We start from the raw sequence: 19256 nt of genomic DNA, 5'->3' as shown, positions 1-19256 counted from the left end.
ACCCTGCAGAAACCTGGTAGTTGTGTAAAAGTTATTTTACGAAGGCCTGAGAAGGATGGTGCAGTTCTAGGTTAAATTCAGATCAAAAGGCTTTGGAACAAGAGGCTGCCTTTTATGTTACCCAGCTGAGCTGACCTCGCTTACTCTGGCTTCATTTATTTCACATGGAGTGTTCAGGTTTGTTGCTTTTGAATTAATGTTGCCTTTCATTTATATTGCCTGAAATTAATCCTATGTAAGTGTTATTGGATGACAGCAAAGCTTCAAGAAGAGTTTATTTTCTCACAGAAAAAGAAACAAGAGCAATAGTTTAGAACTGGCTGGTGAAACATTCTTTGGGATATCAATAAGGACCTTGGTAGTTTCCATATAGCCACAAGATCATCTCTGACTACAAAAATGGATCATGATCAAGACTGGAAAATGGAGACACTTGTCTAAGCAGAGTCATTCTCTTAAAATAGAATCTCATCATTCTATTGAAATCTTAAAAAATTAAAAAATACTGTGGAAACAGAGAGGATAAAAGAAACATCTGAAAAACAAATAAGAGTTTGCTACATGAAAAAACATATAAGGCCATAGCAGTGTAATTTCTGATTGCATCATAGTCTTTATTCCTTTTCTCACTGTCAATTCTTACTAGTTAATATTATTCCTACTGTAAATTTGGGAAACAGAAGAATGAAGAAGTTATTTTACTTTCCAGCAGCCATCCATGAATCCTGTGGCAATACAGAGATGTGCACACACAATTCGCAAGAGCCAGGTGAACACTGCAGCCATTGCACGTTCCAGCTTCTCACTGAGAAAAGCAGAGGGAAGAATGTGTGTCTCAACATCAGCAGTCTAAACTGAGATCTAGCAGGCAACGTATGTCAGAGTTTTACTTACACATACCATTCACTAGATAGTATTTTAGAGTTGGGTTCTCTCTCCTGAGAAAAATCACACTTGTTGCTGGGCTTTCTGCCCTGGAATACCATTTTTATTTCATTACCAGTGGGACTTCCAGTGCCAGAAGATTAGTGCAGGCAGGCCCCATGGCTCAGGATTTCTGAGAACAAAGCAGGCAGCAAGAATCAGCTTGAACAGTTTTCATTGACTGTACTGCATAAAAGTGATGAAAGGTTCTCTCCTGTAAGAGAGACAGATGAGCGACTTATAAGAAGCAACCACAGAGCTTTAGCAGGAGTATCTATTACTGTGTGCTTTTCTAAGGGGAGTCAACATCCCAGCTAGGCATACAGATTTGAGTAGATGTAGCTGACTTTCAAGCCTGAAAGTAACGGCAAAAGAGCTGCTTGTTGGCTGTTTTTTGAAATGTGTTTTCAGTCAGTAATTCTCCGGATAAAACATCTCTCTTTTTTTTGTCATTTAGCCAATTATTTCTAAAATATAATTGTCAGAGAGCTGAATCCTGTCTATGTATAGAAGTTTATGGGTTTTTTTCCAGGATTTTTTTTCCCTACATGTTTGTATTTAAACCCTGGTATTTACAGTTTGTGCTAAGATTTTTCAAATCTTGATGGGATTTTTATAGGCAAAGTGAAATTAGAAATTATCATTAAATGTTATATTTGTAGCTGCATTTCCTTCTTCCTAGCAGTAAAAATAAGTGTGCAGACATGGAAAATGGAATTCTTCTGTGCTGGAATCTTCTTGTTCATTTTCTAAGAGGTACAATATGAGTATCAACAACTTCTTTCCTTCCTTTTTTTGCTAAAACAATACAAATAAGTGGACGCTTTATAAGAAGCAATACTTTTGCATTGAACATTGGAGTTTAATTGTGCAGAGTTTGGAAGGAAAGATCTGGCCAGCTCATAACCGTCTTGCTGCAGTAATTGATTCATATCCCTCGTCCTTCAAGGGAAAGAGTGGGAAGCATAGTTATTGAAAAGTATTATTGGAGCAGTACATTTAAAGGTCAGGTCAAATCTGGCATTTAGGTGGTCTTTTATTTCTCCAAGCCTGTAATGACGGGCTAATTTTCCCTGAACCTCATCTTAAATCTTAGCCCTTCACGGTAAATGAAGTGTTTCTGGTTATTAGGCTTGAGGAATACTGGGGGCCTGACCATTCCATAGAAAAGGAAAGCAAGGCATGTGGCAAATCAGTAAGCAAAGGCAAACCAGTATGGTACAAGGACTCTTTGATGAGACAAAATATGACAACTAAGACATGTGAGGTGTGTGGAGAGACTAAATGGACAAATGTAGAAGTAGAAATGTCATGATTTACAAACAGTACAACACTTGTAGGTATTGTGTGTGTGTATTTAAACTTGCACCCACTCACATATTGTTTATATAAAAATACATAAACTATATAAGGGAATCAGACATTCAGAAGTTTAGAAGGTGGCTGAACTATGCTTGCCTGTTGGGAAACTGCTAAAATCATGCAGTGAGGTAATGTCTTTTGACTTCTGACTTTCTGCTCTTCCTGAGCTCCATAGTGCTGTGTTGCCAGAGGTCCTACCCAGCATTTCAAAGCTTCTGAAAAACTTTTTCCTTGGGAATATGTTTAAGATTGCACAGGTTCTTGTACTGGTGCTATCTGCATCTCTGCTGTTCTTTGCACGCAGCAGTAACCTGAGGAGAGAAGTTTGACTCTGGATGAAGAGAGGCCTATCTGGGTGTGATATATTGGCTTATAATAGCTGCCATACAAGACTTCATGGTAAGGCTGTTTGGGTGTGCTGTCCTGGATTATGATAGCTGGCATTAAACTATCCAATAAATAAACATTTGTGTGCTAAGTCACATACTTTGTTCTTTCACCATATTTACAGGTAAGCTTTAGTTGATGCAAGGTGAACAGAAGATTGCGGTTTGGATCCCACAGTAACACTCAAATAGTTCTGCCCATGCTGGGTTTCAGCCCTTGGGGAAATCAGGATCACTTCTACTGGTGCCTTTCTCAGGCTGTCGTATAGTAGATGTGGCAGGTACCTAACTTGTGTCAGTGCCTTTTCAGTTGCATTTATTTTCCAAGCGGCTTGAACTGTCTTATTGCTGCCAGACAGTATGAGGGCTGAGCCATACTCTCAAATCATGAAAATACCAATCAGTAAGAGATATTTTATGTGATCTCTCATCAGATTTAAGGCTCTGTCCCACAGATTATGGTTATGACAAGCCATGTAATAATTATTGATGGTGCACAAAGGATTACTCAATTCCTTTGAAGTTCTCCACTACAAAATGCTTTTAGCAATTACTGTGAAAATCACAAGGTTCACGTGTTGCTGCTTTCTATTTGCATATCAGTCAGCCTGAAGGTTTGTGCCTCTGTGAAAGTGTGTGTGTGTGTGTGTGTGTGGTGTTGCCTAGATGTAATGAGAATGAATCTTCTTCATTCCTCCCACTTTAAAACCAATATTTTCCTTGAAATTTCAATCTAGGATAAGATGAAATAGCAGGGAAGATGTTTTATCTGAAAAAGTTGTTTCGTCCAACCCTCTATCTTGATGGTAGACATTGATACAGTGCTGTGCAGCTGCATTCTGCTTTATATCATTCACATAAAAACATCTTGTCCCAGTTTCTCACCTTTAAGCATCTTGAATTTGTAACTGAAGGGAAGGCTTTTTTCCCCAGACTGGATTGGTAACTTCTGGGCTGATCTAACACAGGTATCTGGATACCATATGACTAGAGAGGAATGGATAAAAGTTAGTACTGATGGTGCCTTGGCCCCTGTCCTCTGTAGAGTTAATTCTTGTTTGGTGTATCTTGTGAAGAGCAAAGATATTCTAAAGAGACCCTGACCTTTTAGTAAATACGGTTAGATGAAAAACATGTTTGCTTAAACTTTTGAGTGTCACAGATTGTGAAAAGAAGGGAGCCCTTCACAGGAAGGAGTAAACCTTTTGTAGATCACTGCTTGCAGCCTGCTGCACAGTATGGAGTGAGAGTTTCTTTGTGTTGTTTATTTGTATAGAGATAGCAGCTACAGGATTGAAGATACATACAGCATGTGTATCTATGCAAATACAGATGCGTTGTAACACAGAAAGGAAGAGATGACAGGTGGATGCAGCTAACACTTATGAAAGGCAAAAGTAATAGTGATAGGACTATAAGATGTCACAACAGACCGGTACTTTAGATGAAAAAGATGGGGTTTAGGAAGAGAGTTTAAAGGGCTTCTTGCAAGCACAGCTCTGTATTCTCACGTGAACTCTTAATGTTCGTGTGGCAGGGAATATTGTCCAAAGCAGCATTTGCATTATTATTACTCTGCTCCACATTCTGACAGTACCAGTCACCACTGACTCTTTCTGGTTTTACTGTCATGAATTTAGATATTTCTGAATGTAGACAAGTGGAAGACAAAAGGACATTCCATGTTTTGTTTCTGGTGCTCTTTCCCAGTTCAGTTCCTCTGGGAATAGTTCAAAAAAGACACTGTGCAGCAGAAGATTAAGTGCAAGACAAGAAAGCCAACTGAGTTTTGCCCACTAGTTTACTAAATGTCTCGGGGCATATAATTTAACTTTTTGGTGGTAAAATATGAACCGTTACAAGTGGATGAGAATTGATTAGATGACTGAAAAAATCATCTAGATAGGGCATCAAAGGATCCTGCTTTTTAACACTGTATGACTTTAAAGTTACTTATTCTATCTAGGTAATGAATTTAATAGACAATTCCTTGTGTGAAGAGCTTTCAGCCTTGTGAGTAAAAAGAACTGTATAAACATCAGCCACTGTTACCAATAATTTTGGATGTTCACATTCTTCACACTTTTTGTAGCAATAGTGTGCACTTTAAAGTTTCTGGAAGACTTAGGGGTAACATGGTTGGTGCTGTAATCACTTGCTGTGAACCATCTTGGAGAAAGTACAGGCTCTTTTGAAGCTGTATCCTTTTCCTCTCCATCCAGCGTCCCATCATCTCCATCTGTTGGGGTCACAGGGATTCGCGCCTGCTGATGGCTTCCGGACCTGCATTATATGTCGTCAGAGTCGAGCACAGGGTCTCCAGTCTGCAGCTGCTGTGCCAGCAGACCATCGCTAGCTGTCTGCGGGATGACAAGGATATCAGCAAACTGACCCTGCCCCCGCGGCTCTGCTCGTACCTCACCACTGCCTTTATACCAACAATCAAGGTAAAAGGAGAGAAACGTGTGTGTGTGAGGAAGGAGAAAGGGTTGCTTGATTTCCCCTGCCATGGTGCTCCTAAGTGACAATGGTTAAATTATAAGATAATATAATTATCATAATTGTCATTTTAAAAGTTTGATTAAGGTCATTCCTGTCCTCTTCAAGAGCCCACTGATGCATTTGGCACCTATTAAAATCTGAAAAGAAGCTCACACATGCTGATCTGCATTATTCCATGGGGATGGTCTTTCCAAGGACATCCCAAGGGTAGAATATGCTGGTGACTCACAGAGACTTCTGAAGAAACTCACGCTGATGATAGTGCTGTGTCACGGTTATAGGAGAGATTCACGGTGGTAAAACTGTTGCCTCCCTACTTGTTAAGTGAGTCCTTGTAGTGCCAGAAAGTTACACTTCAGACCTGTGGCTGCCCAAGTATTTCTACCGATAGTGAATTCTGCTAACCTTACTGCTCCAGTGGTGCTATGGAAAAATGAATCAGATATTACACCTTTTCCTGTACCACTAGCAGAGCCATCTGTTAATCCCTTTGTTTCATGGTTTTGCCCTCAGTCACATCTCAGGATTTCCAGACTCTTTATCACAGCCTATAAACCAGAGCATTAGCTGGTAAATGCTCTACATTCAAACATGTATTTTTGTGTATGTGTTACAGCATTCTCTTGAGTTTCAGGTCCTTGTTAAAACAATGCAGAACTAGAATAACTGATTTGAGATCAGTGGAGTTGGCCCAGATTAAATGAGAACAAATTATGTCTATAAAATAATGATTCAGCACGGTTCCATTTGGGTACTGGTAATCAGGGCAATTTGTGCAACTCTGAAACATTTCATTTGCCAGAGAAGAATAAATGCCTTGTTGTAACCACAACTCCTCAATCTCCAAAACGCAGAGCATTTAACAGATCAATTGTTCTCAGTTCTTTCTAGCACGCCTACTTCTCCCCAGGATGCTTTCCATGTTGTCCCAGAGCCACCCCTGCACCTCTCTGGAGTATCAGTGATGCTTGCTTGGCTGGGGAGGGGAGGGGATGAAGGCAGATGTTGGCTGTAGCAAGGCTGGGAGCCATGACAGGGATCAGAGGGGCAGAGGCAGTACAGGGGCACGCCATTGCAGACCACCTCCTAGAGGGGATGCCAGGGTCAGCAGCAGTTGCATGGCTGCATAGCAAAGAGGCTGAAGCGGGGTTCCCAGGAGCCACATGTCCCTGCTGTTTCATGGGTGTTTCTGGAGCCTCCTCAGCACTGCTTTATACTTTCTGCTGGCTCTCCCTCAGCGACATACTCCCACCTACGTTGTCAGCTATGCCTCCAGTGCCTGGCAAGCCACCCTCTTCCCTGAATACATTCCTCTTCCCTCTCCAGCTTGAGGACTACATTATAGATCACTCCTCAGCCCATATCCATCTCAGCCATGTTAAGGAGGCTCTTTTTTTCCCCTACTTCTTTTCTTGTACTTTCATTTTGAAAGAAACTGTAGTAGTACATTAGTGGTTTTGTGTCATGCAGGCTATATTGTCCTAGGCAAAAGCAATCCAACTGCTTCAGGACTAAGCTTTTCATGGATTAGTACAGTGTGCTGGCAAGCAGAACAAAATAACCCACCCTGAGCTTTGTGCTCGTATTTCTCCACACTGCATGCAAATAGGCCCTCAACAAAGATGGGTCATGTGCTTAGAAGTGATCTAAGAAGTACATGCTTCTTCCAGAGCTGACAGCATTGTGGCACAGTAGCATAGCGTGTACCAGTACTGACCAGGAATGAGAACCTGAGTGGCCAAGTTCACTTGGAGGACCAGCAAGAGACAAGATACTGTGAGACTTAGACTTGACCACATTATCCAATGTTAAAAGAGAAGCTTGTGATAGAGCTGGGGTTTGAAGACAGGTTTGTTGTTTTCAGTGCTCTTAACCACAGGTACAGCTGTCCTGATGTAACTAGTTTTAGTTTCTGTGTACAGCTGCTTTTGACCTAACTAAATAATACATAGTCACTGTCTTGCATGTGTGTCCTGCATAACTCATGCAGTAATCTGTATTAATCTTGACCTGCCAAATTAGAATTGGGTTCAAATTCAGTTAGCTGTGTTAGGATTAAGTCACCACATTAAAAAAAACCACAATAACCTATAGGAAACTTTCTCTTTCCTCCCTTCATTTAATTAAGCCTCCTATCCCAGACCCAAACAATATGAGAGATTTTGTCAGCTACCCAACAGCTGGTAACGAACGGCTTCACTGCACGATGAAGCGGACAGAAGATGACCCAGAGGTTGGTGGTCCATGTTATACTCTGTATCTGGAATACCTTGGGGGACTGGTGCCTATCCTGAAAGGTCGTCGTATCAGCAAGTTGCGGCCAGAGTTTGTCATCATGGATCCTAAAACAGATGGAAAAGCAGGTAGAATTGAATTGTTGCTCTCTATAAAAAAAATATTTAGAAATACTTCAGATACTAAATCTTCAAGAGTTAAAGAAAATCTAGATATGCAACATGGAAGGTGGCATCAGATACATTTTTGCTGATGCAAAAAAAGTCTTTAGCATGACTTACACTCAAGCCTCTGAAATTATACCATGCTGTCTTCTGCTTTACAAAAGGGAACTTGTATTTTGAATAGTGGGGAATTAGTAGAAAATACTCTTTAATCTTAATTTTGAAATTCAACTGAATGCTATTCACCTCTGAATTATGTTCACTTGAGTTCAAACTGTTGGAAATTTGGAGTTTATACTAGGCAGGTTGAAGAACAGTTAATTTTCTCTGCATAGTTTTATCTCAACTGCTGTCCGTGGATCGGATTTATGCTTCTGATGACTGATAGTTGTAACTGATATCAGTTTTCTGAAGCAGCACTTACATTTTCTGGGGCCTGTTTTGATAGATGAAATCTATGGAAACAGCTTGATTTCCACTGTGATTGACAGCTGTAACTGCTCGGACTCCAGCGATATTGAACTGAGTGATGACTGGGCAGCAAAGAAATCTCCCAAAATCAGTCGAGCTAGCAAATCACCCAAACTTCCCAGGTAATAATTTCCTGGATATTTCTTCTTCTTCTTCCCTAGTTTTTCTTTTTTCTTTTATTTTTTTTTCCAAATGTTGTCTTGATAAAATTAAAAATAAGTATTGATAAAATTAAAAGCAAATTCCTTTGGGCAGATAGGAGTCTTCTGGAGGAGTAGGGTCCTCTATGGTGTGTAGTTCTGGGGTGATCTCAGAGCTTGATGTTGAGGTGGACTTTGTGTAAGGTTCTGGGACAAAAGGTGATGGGAACAACAGGGCACCACTTCTCCCCAAGCAGTATTGAAGAATTATTTTATAAACTCTCCCACCATTGCATCTGCCACATCTAAACTCTTGCCACTGTAGGATATATTTTGTCCTTCAGACAACCTGTGTTTTCATCTCCTCTGTGCTTTGGGTCCTTTGTCTAGTTAAAACCTTTATTTCCTCGGGGGTATTTTCAAATTCATAAGTCCATGCATAGGTGGCATAGATCCTGGTGTAGGTGGCACTGCTGCTGTGGTGACCTTGCAAGGGAGCCTCAGCAAACAGATCCTCCTAAGCACTGGGTTGACAAGCTTCTGTAACGATATGCAAAATAAGCTTATTATTAATCTTGTTGCTTTCCTGCCAGCTCTTCATTATATTCATTATGTACATAGGACCCTTCACCTGCACAGAGTCTCGCTGATGTCTGATGCTTCTCATAGGCACTGTTGTCTCTCTGCCATCTTCATGTTATGGGGTTGAGGCCCTGATGCTGTCTAGCTGCAGCTGACGCTTTTCCAAAGACCTTACATGATGAGCTTGCCCTAGTATGAGGCAAAGCAACTGCAGCCTTTTATATGTGAACATAATGTGTGAAATACTGAAATTTTAGTTTAGTAGAACTTGACATTTAGTTTAGTAGAACTTGACATTAATTCCTGAGCCTAAAACTGAAATGGTGCAGGAAAAACAACTGTGCTGCATCCTTGGTTTTCTAAGAGTGTACTTTTGACATGTAACTTTTGTTCATTATTTTTTCTGCCAGTGAGCTTTTATAGGTGCTTGATCTCTTATTTGTGACCCGCTTTGTACAGTGGGAGGTAGGAATAACTTTTTAGAGTAAGAGCACTGACAAAGTTTGTGGAACCTTGGTTTGCTGTACTAATGTGGAAATCTGCCAGCTGAGGTGTCATGTTTGCATTTCTTGAGACTGTGCTCGAAGCTGAAATAGCCCTACACCTTTATTATGAGTTCGTGGAGGATGTGGTGTATCTGGAAGAACTGCTGTAAGCTTTGTTAAATGAACCAGAAAGCATCCAGTCAAAGTTACTGCAAGTGTGTCAGGCCTTATATCTCTTTAAATTTCACCCATAACTCCCATCCTGTAGACTCTATTAGTCTTCATTAGTCACTTAGAGGACACCATACCAGTTGTCTTCATAACATCTTTACATTCAAAACCATGAATTTTGTGCATTTTTGTATGCCTGGTGATGATTCTAATTATTGCTTTATATGCAGAATCAATATAGAAGCTCGCAAATCTCCAAAGATGTCACGAGCTGCACAGGAGATATCAAGATCGCCAAGGTTACCAATAAGGAAACCTTCTATTGGTTCACCAAGCCTAACCCGAAGAGAGTTTCCTTTAGAAGATATTACTCAGGTATTGTGCACATTACCAGACCTGAGTCCAAATGCATCTCCTACTAGAAGCAGCAAGTTGTCATATACATAAATGATCACCAATAAAAAAAATTATAGTAGCTAAATGGAACAACTAGAGGATTTTATGTTCCAGTTCAATGTTAATGTTTAAAAGTGTCAGTGGAGTATCAGGCATTGTTTGATAAATCCTGGCACCAGTAACTTCTGTCAGCGTTAATCCATGTGAGAGGTTTTATTCTAGGTGATGTTGTTGGCAGTTTGAAAGTGTATGTGAAAATGCTTCTTATTCAGTTTCTCAGAGCTGTCCTAGTGCCACCATAGTTCTCTGCTTTGCTAAGAATTGCAGAGATAAGGAAATGCTTACTTCAGAGAGCCACGTGTTCTCTGCTTCATAATTTATAGAATCGTAGAATGGTTAAAGGTCATCTAGTCCACCCCCCCTGCCATGGGAAGGGACATCTTCAACTAGATCAGGAACATGGAACTGCCTTAATTGGAAGGAAGGCAAGGAATTAGCACTTTGTGCTTTTTGTAGTGTTCATGACCTGTGGGTAAATGAAACTTAGCAGGCTGTAGAACTGTCTGGGTTACATATTTTATTAATACCAGCCTGCATTCTTTTAATTTTGTTTTGTTTCATATCAGTTGTTCTTTTCTGCTCTGTCTTTTCACTTTTTCCTCTATATTGAAACATTCAAGATACTTACATAGCAGCAGTATATAGGACCAAAAGTCCTTTGAATAGGGCAGGAGACCAGAGGCTTAGATCCTGCTCCTGATATTGACAGTGTAGCGCTTGGCCTTTGAGAAAATCTCTTGGTCTTTCAGACCTATAATTTGATCACCATGGAAGCAGTGATTTGGGAAACTGCTTTGGAAGCTACAGGAAGAATATGTTTGTCAATATGAGTAATTAATTTCTGTCTTATTTATTGTTCTATAAAGTGATTTGTAAATATAGAACTAACAGGCAGGGTGTATTACTTTCTGAAATGCACAATAGCCATGCTCTTGTTGTGCAAGAGAAGCAAGCATCTGAAAACAGACCTATTCACACTAAGCAGCCATCACGTTCAGATCTTCAACAGCTTTAATCAGCTTGTGTGGCTGTTGTATACATCATTTCTGATGGGGTTCAGATATCAAAATGAGACTTCTTAGTGACTGGGTATAACAGTTGCTACATAGGCACAGCAGGCTGTTTCAATAAAATAAAACCAAGAGAAGTTGAAATTGTATTATTACTTGCAATAGCTTGATTGCTCTGCAGGTTTTTATTAGAGCTTTTTACAGATTTTATTAGGTGAAAATGATCTTGTTTTTGCTTTGCAGCACAACTACCTTGCTCAGGTCACATCTAATATCTGGGGAACAAAATTTAAAATAGTGGGTTTGGCTGCTTTCCTACCAACTAACCTTGGTGCAGGTAAAAGTAAACTCTATTGATTTTTTGCATGTGAAACTCTTTCTAACAAATAAAGTTACATGCCTGTGATTTCTTTTTAAGTCATCAAGAGTTCTTTAACAAAGCACTTATTTTGTGTGGACAGTAGGAATTAGATTTTACAAAATTCACTGTAACTAAAAGACATTAAAACCTATAAATACAATAACAAGATGAACAATAAAATGTTAAAAGTCTCAGCTGTAATAAAAAGATTAATTAAAAGCCCAGACCTTTATTTTTACCGTTTATTTGAACAAAACTCCCCAAAAATAAGAAAAAATTTTGAGAAGACTATAAAAATCGTAGTGTTTAAGTTACTGTAATAGAAGTATTCTTTAAACTCAGATTTTTATAGTCAGTTAAAAAAGCTCTTACAGCATCATGCTCAGGATTCTTCAAGTCAGTGCATAGCCTTATCATACGGTTCTCTTGCTGGAGCATCAGTAAATTGGTAGCCTTCATTAAAAGTAGCAGTTGCCTAATCTCTTGACCTTCTTGTGTGTGTGCCATTTCTCCCTAGATAGTCCTGTGGAAAGGAAGAAGGCTAAGTAAAGAACAGGGTACCACCTAGCAGAACTAAGCTCTGAACTGAAATATTAATGCAAGTATTAGGAGTTTTACAAGCTCTTTGGAAACCTTATTTTCTCCTGTGTTGCATTATATAGTCAGGTCAGGACTACATAATGATGCCCTGGATGCAGAATTAGTTAAAATAGATAACTTTTGTAGCTATATTTACTGTTGGACAAGAGATGGAGTCCAGATACTGGGGAGAGGACCTTCTCTGGCCCAGCCTCCAGGCAAAGGTTGTCCTCTCAGGATGTTGTCACCCTGGGAACAACCAGTGCTGCTATTATGGAAGCCCTTGGGTTTGTTCCAGCCACTTTTTTTTTTTTTTACAAATTTTTGACATCTGCATTTGCAGTGTTTGTCAAAAGATAGTGTAGGAGTGACTCTACTGGTTTAGACCAGAGGTCATTCTGATTCTTTTATTACCAGTGACAGATATGTAGTGGAGGATATAAGTGTAGAGTAAGTGTGTGGTAACACTTCCTTCAAATGTCCTCCCAGTCTCCGGTGGTTTGAGTCCCAGGGACTTCCTGAGACAGGAGGGGCTTCTTTGTGTGTAGTAACCCTCAACAGATTTCCTTCCTGAGAGCTTTCCAGTTTTCCCCTAAAGTCATATAAGTTGGTAGCTTCCTGTGGTGGAGTTCCAAAAGTAGAATGGAAAAATTATTTTCCTTCTGCAAAAATAGATGTGAATACCAGATGAAGTAATTCATTATTTCTACAGATTATTTAACTACAGAGATGCTGCTTCTATTTAAAGAGAAATAGCTTAAAGTAACAATCCGTTTTATCCTGTTTATGCAAAGTGTTACACCGTGATTTGGCTAAGAATGGCCCATATATGCATTTGTTGATTAATACATTAAATAAAAATAGATGTAACTCTTCTGTCTGCTTTGAATTGGTTCATTCTTAGCTTTAGATGCTCTTTGTGTTACAAATTTTTGTAATTTCTTGTTATACTCTTTCTCCAGTAATATATAAAACCAGTTTGCTGCATCTTCAGCCCAGGCAGATGACAATATATCTCCCAGAAGTGCGGAAAATTTCAATGGACTACATTAACCTGCCTGTCTTTAATCCAAATGTTTTCAGCGAAGATGAAGATGATTTACCAGGTAAGGAAGAGCTGGAGATCTGCCGTGTTGTGGATTAAGCTAGATGGAGGACAGATCACTTGTGTCCCTTGCCCCCTCTGGTAAACACACAAATCAAAATCCCTTAGTCTGATGGGGTCCTGTAGAACTGAATTAGAATAAGGCTAATATGTGTTATGGACATTCTTTTCTAAAATATGTGGAAAATATAATCCATATAGAGCTGCTAAGTTTCAGGTTCATTGAAAAATCAATCATCTTCTATTTAGTTTGCCAAGAATTCTCTGTAGACCAAAGCCTTGAATTCTTCATCTTTGTAGGACAGAATTGTAATGTGTTGGAAGCCTAAAAGGGTCGTTCTTGTGACTCGATGGCAGCAAAACACAGCCTGATGATAGGGGCTTGGGTTGGAGGGGAGGTTCCCATAAAACTCAGCCACCCTTTGAGAAGTGATAAATGCCCATTTGGCATTTATCAATACCAGGTCTTACAGAGAGGTCTTTACAGAGAGTAAATAGTCTATAAACAAGAGGATCAAGAAGAATTTCTCATTTCACTGAGATGTAAGGTAGCAGAAGATTCAAGCAGTTCAGGGAAGGCTTGCATGCAGGTGATGTGAATATGGCAGGTGAAAGGACTGGAAGTACACAGGACCTCCTCCAGTCCAAAAAAAAAAAATCATGCCAATAAAATTAAGAAATAATAGGCAAGAAGGTAAAATAATACCTTTTCTGAATTTTTACATCAGTGAGGGATTCCTGTTGCCAAGTCACAGTAAGACAAAAATTAAATAGAAGAAAAAAAAAATAAAGCTTTCACATGGCTTCCTGAAAATTTGATTAGATCTGCAGTATCAATTCTTTTTATATTATTAAAAGAGCTGAAATACTACTCAGAATTGCAGGTTGGTGAACACCACAAAAATGTAGGGAAAACTGTTAGAGAATTTTGTTAGAGCTTTTTGAAAAGGCTAGTAAAAGGATCATACTACCCTGTCCTCCATAACAACCTTCTTGTCCACTTTTTTCTTTCTAGTTTCTTCTGAAAATTCATTTCTGACTTAGCAAATGGAAGCTACTTAAATCTTCAAAACATTTTTGTGGATATCCTTTCTTACAGACTGCATATAAAGGAAAAAAGTGGCATATACTAATGGTAAAAAATATTGCAGTGTAAATAATGATTACATGGTAGATAAAAAAAAAATAGTAGAAAGCTGCTCTTGGGCACTGAAATGTTCACTGAAGAGTATGTACTCTTGGGACGGGTGTTTTTTAACGTAGTCAGTAAAGATTTGGCAAGGCAAATGGACAGTGAATTGATTTAATTTGCAAATTATGCAAACAAATCAATTAAAAACTATCAGAGAAATGAAAAAAGCATTGCATTTAAACACTTTGAGATATTAAGCAACATGGCAACGAATGACATTTTGTTTGATAAGGCATTTAATACCCATGACAGCAACATTCTGTGCTGCTCAAGCCAAGCTAACAATTAAACCTCAGGCTCTGATGGATAAATTGCTAACCTGCAGGCATCAGGATGAAAGCATGGCCTGCCAGCTGAGCACAGAACCACGCTGCCTTAGGGCCAGTTAAGTTTAGCTGTCAGTCTTCTTCTAAAGGAATGAACAGAACTACCATAAAAATTTGCCAGCATAGCCACAGACCTATCTGTACAGCTACCACATTTGTGACTGATACTGATAAAAGCCTAATGCTATCAGAAATATAGGGCATAGATAGATGACTAGACTTTTAATTAAAACTTAACTGGGGACTGGGCCGTAGCTGGAGGAGTCCTGACTAATGGATCTCTTGCCTGATCTGGTCTTGCAAATCAGAAGTCTCCACAGAATTTGGCACACTTAAAAGATCCTGGATATTACTCTAGTCTCTTTTCATCCCATAAACTTGTTGATGCAACTTATCATTTTTCATGGTTTTTGTACAGGAAAACTAATAAAAGAATCTGCAAGATTCTTGGGGATTTTAATATAGTACTTAGTTTCCTCTCATTATTATATTTTGTTCCTTCTTATCCTGACTTAGGCACGCATGCTTGGTTCCAATGTCCTCATTTCCCTACCAGCTTTTCAGTGGTAGTTTCTGTTGGAATCACCTTCACCACTTTTGCAAAAGGAACTGCAAGCAATTGAGCAAGCTCCATGCTTCTGCTTAAAATTATCAGACTTGCTTCTTGCCTCACTGTCCTTTGTTTATCACCACCACATGTGGGAAACTTTTCCTACATTGCTTCTTTTCACCTTTCTGATTGCAGCCTGTCCAAACATTGACACTGAAGTTGCCCTGGCTACAGTACCCACGTCTTGAATCTTTTGGGCATCCCATCTATTTTGTCACGTCCTTTCCTTACAAATCCTTCAAGAACTTTTGTCAGTAAATTTTGTCAGTATTTCATTCCATCATATTCCTCTCTCTCTTTGTTTCATCATCCTTCTTTTTGCATTACTGGTTGCTTTGTCACCCACTATACTTGAGAGAATAACCTTCCCTTGAGAGAAGGGAGGTTGCCTAACCTGTGAGACGAATCACAGAATCATCTAGGTTAGAAAAGACCTTGAAGATCATCCAGTCCAACCATTAACCTAACACTGACAGTTCCTTAGCTCTATGTCAGCCCGACTCTTAAACACCTCCAGGGCTGGGGACTCCACCACCATCCTGGGCAGCCCATTCCAATGCCTAACAACCCATTCTGTGAAAAATGCTTCCAATTATCCAGTCTAAACCTTCCTTGGCACAACTTAAGGCCATTACCTTTTGTCCTATTGCTTTCCCAACAGTTTTCCCAACTGTTGTCTGTATTCTCCAGTTCTCCTAAGCTCAGAGTCTGGGTACATTGTACTAGACGCTATACAGTGCCTTCAGTGCAGGTCTTTTTTTTTTTTTTTTTTTTTTTTTTTTTTTTGATGACAACAAACATCAAAGTCAGAACTCATAACTGCTGTTAGATCAGGGCAGGCCTGAGGAGCATCATTTCATCTTCCTCCTGCAGCTTGATTCATTCCCGCCGCGACGACCGCCGCCCTTCCACCCCCGCCCGGGCCTCCGCAGCCACCCCTCGACCTCTGCCTAAAAAAGGGGGAGTTCTCCCTCTACCCAGCGGGGCACTACCAGACGCCCCTAGGGTATGAGCGGATAACCACTTTCGACAGCAGCGGGAACGTGGAGGAGGTATGCCGGCCTCGCACCAGGATGCTCTGCGCCCAGAGCACCTACACCCTGCCGGGGCCCGGCAGCTCCGCCACCTTGCGCATCACCGCCGCCGAGAAGAAGATGCAGCAGCCCTGCACCAGCGCCACCCTGAACCGACTCACGGTCCCCCGTTACTCCATCCCAACTGGGGACCCACCGCCCTACCCCGACATCGCCAGCCAGCTGTCCCAGGGCAGAAGCATCACACAGAGACTGGACAGCAGTATCATTCATGCGACTCTGCGGAGGAACAGCAGAGAGGCAGCCCTGAAAATGGCTCAGCTGGTGGATGGTCAGAGAGCCACCTTACAGCTTCCCCCAAAAGCCAAGAGCAGCGTTGTGACAGCACAGTACCAGCAGAGAGTACCCACTGCCTTGTACACCTGCAGCCAGTGCAGCAGCAGTGGCAGTGGTGGCAGCAGCAACGCGAGCACTGGTGGTATGGGCAACATCACTAGTGCCAATGCTAGTAGCACCACTTCCAGTATTGGTGGCATGAGACCTGATTTGAGCACGGGGAGTGGCTCCCAGCACAGCTCTGTCATTGCTCACTCTGTCAGTACTTCGCCTCTGGCCTCCCAGTCCTCCTACAGCTTGCTGAGCCCGCCTGACAATTCCCGTGACCGAGCAGATTATATCAACTCTGCCTTCACGGAGGATGAGGCCCTTTCTCAGCACTGCCCAGTGGAGAAATCAATACGGCACGTACCCGTGTCTTTGACGGAGGCTGCCCTCGGTGTAAAACGGCCACCACCGTACCAGTGGGACCCTATGGTGAGTGAAGAGATATGGGTTCCTCAGGAAAGGACATCTCAGAGCTCCGTGCCCAACCCTCTAAAACCTACTCCCCTCATCATCGGTCAAGCGCAACATCTGGATATGTCTCGAGTGCCGTTTGTTTCCCCCAAGTCTCCAACCAGTCCCACTGCCACTTTCCAGACAAGTTATGGGGTTGGAGTACCTTACCCAGGAAGCTACAGTGCCCCTCCCCTTCAGGGAATGCAGCCCCCCTGCTCCCCCAAAGAAGCTCTGGCTCCAACGCAGTTTGCACAGCAGGAGCCCACAGTTGTGCTTCAGCCAGGTTATCCATCCAACCTCTCCTATTGCCCTTTGCCACCCATGTATCCGGGAAGTAGCGCCTGCTCTAGTTTACAGCTGCCACCAATCGCCTTGCACCCATGGAGCTCCTACAGCGCCTGCCCGCCCGTACAGAACCCCCAGGGCACCTTGCCCCCCAAGCCGCTCCTTGTGGTGGAGAAGCCAGTCATGTCTCCTCCGCCAGCGGAGCTGCAGGGCCATGTGGGCACAGAGGTAATGGTGGAGACGGCAGACACCTTCCAGGAGGTGCTCTCCTTGACGGAAAGCCCCGTTCCTCAAAGGACAGACAAATTCGGCAAGAAGAGCCGGAAGCGCCTGGACAGTCGAGCTGAGGAAGGAAACGTGCAGGCTATCACCGAGGGCAAGGTCAAAAAGGAGGCAAGGACACTGACCGACTTCAATTCGCTAATATCCAGCCCTCGGCTGGGGAGGGAGAAGAAGAAGGTCAAGAGCCAGAAAGACCAGCTCAAGTCCAAGAAGCTGAACAAGACAAATGAGTTTCAGGACAGTTCGGAGAGTGAGCCAGAGCTTTTTATCAGTGGGGATGAACTGATGAACCAGAGCCAGGGCAGCAAAAAGGGTTGGAAAACCAAAAGGAGTTTGAGGACAGCCAGTGAGCTGGATGAATTCAAGTGCCGGAAGGCCAGCGAGAAGGAGGACGGGAGGCTGGGGAGCCAGGGCTTTGTGTATGTGATGGCCAACAAGCAGCCGCTGTGGAATGAGGCGACACAAGTCTACCAGCTGGACTTCGGAGGGCGGGTGACCCAGGAGTCGGCAAAAAACTTCCAGATTGAGCTGGAAGGACGACAGGTAGGAGAGGGTGGCACACGTGGGCTGGGGTGGGGTCTAGCGTTTGGGAAAGCCGTGCCAGAAATAAGCTCTGTCTCTCATGCAGCCAAGTGCTTCCCACTTGTGATAGCTGCTCTGAAAAAAAGCTTTGCCACGTGGTTAATAAAAACCAGCTGTCAAAGGTCTACATTAAAAAGGGAGGGTGAAGTTCAGTTGTTAAGTAAATGTACAAAATATGTTTGGTCTTACTGCAATCAGACATGGAAATAAGGGCCTTCTTCAGTCTCATGGACTCTTACTGCTGAAGGTAGGTGGGTTTTGTAATAAACACAACGGATCTCCCCAACGATAGCTGCATTTGGTGGTTGTGGGTGGCAGCTAGCTGAGTGAACGCTGCTCCCTTCTTGTGATTCTCACAAAGGTTAGCCAGTCAGCGATGGCTAAGGCAGAGATGATGGATGGGCAGTTAAGTTGCCTCCATGCCAAAACTTCCCCTTGTGGGTTTCCAGGCCTCTAGGTCTAGAGGATGGAGGCACTGACCCTCCCCAGAACAAAGTGCTCCTGGGTGGCTTCTGAACTGCCTGTGAGTAGAGGGGTCTGTGACATTTAATTTTAGGCTCTCTCACCTTGGCCTGATTGGGATGTTACTACACCAAACCCAGTCTTTTAAGTGGTACCAATCAGCAGGACACTGGACTGAGACTCAGGACATACTTATTTCCTTGTCCAGCTATCCCATCTCTGTAAGTCACTTTTGATTTATTAAAGACACAAGGCTCTCAGCTCCATCTGATTGGGAGTTAGATGTCTTAAATATCCAACATGCATGACTAGTGGTGGTCTCTTGGTTTTGTTTGTCTGGAACAGCAGCTCATTAAAAAGGCAGTGGTCAGAGCCATTTATACCCCTTTCTTCTTCAGTTAAATAACTGTGGATACGTTCCTGTGGGCAGCTGTGCAAAATCACCTAGCCACAGGTTTTGTTGGTGGGGGAATAAAGCCTGACTTGGCTTGCACAGCCAACCTCCATTCTAGCTCAAGTCACTGTAGAGCAAATTCGATCTGGGCTTCTGATGAAGAGAATGAAAAAGCAGTAATAATAGGCCAAACTTCAGGTACTCCCTGTAGAAGAACAACAAAAAACCTGACTAGCCTTGCTTTACATTTCAAACAGCTCCCACTGCCCCCTTGCTAATTCATTCTCAGTGTAATTATGTGCTAGTGACGTTTATGCAA

At 41.9% G+C, this 19256-nt stretch overlaps 1 protein-coding gene across 1 annotated transcript in view; it reads left to right on the top strand.

Annotated features, from left to right (window-relative positions):
- TULP4 (tubby like protein 4) overlaps positions 1-19256 on the top strand; it is a 148658-nt gene that overhangs the window by 121716 nt on the left and 7686 nt on the right. The window contains exons 8-14 of the mRNA XM_026844548.1: positions 4895-5119; positions 7303-7537; positions 8022-8166; positions 9653-9797; positions 11132-11225; positions 12791-12934; positions 15944-18042. Of these exons, the coding sequence (XP_026700349.1) occupies positions 4895-5119; positions 7303-7537; positions 8022-8166; positions 9653-9797; positions 11132-11225; positions 12791-12934; positions 15944-18042 (3087 nt within the window). The remainder of the gene's footprint in view (positions 1-4894; positions 5120-7302; positions 7538-8021; positions 8167-9652; positions 9798-11131; positions 11226-12790; positions 12935-15943; positions 18043-19256) is intronic.

Source organism: Athene cunicularia (genome assembly GCF_003259725.1).
Source record: "Athene cunicularia isolate RWA chromosome 3 unlocalized genomic scaffold, athCun1 chr3_part1, whole genome shotgun sequence".
NCBI classification, from domain to species: domain Eukaryota; kingdom Metazoa; phylum Chordata; class Aves; order Strigiformes; family Strigidae; genus Athene; species Athene cunicularia.
This window is presented reverse-complemented; position numbering and strand designations above follow the sequence as displayed.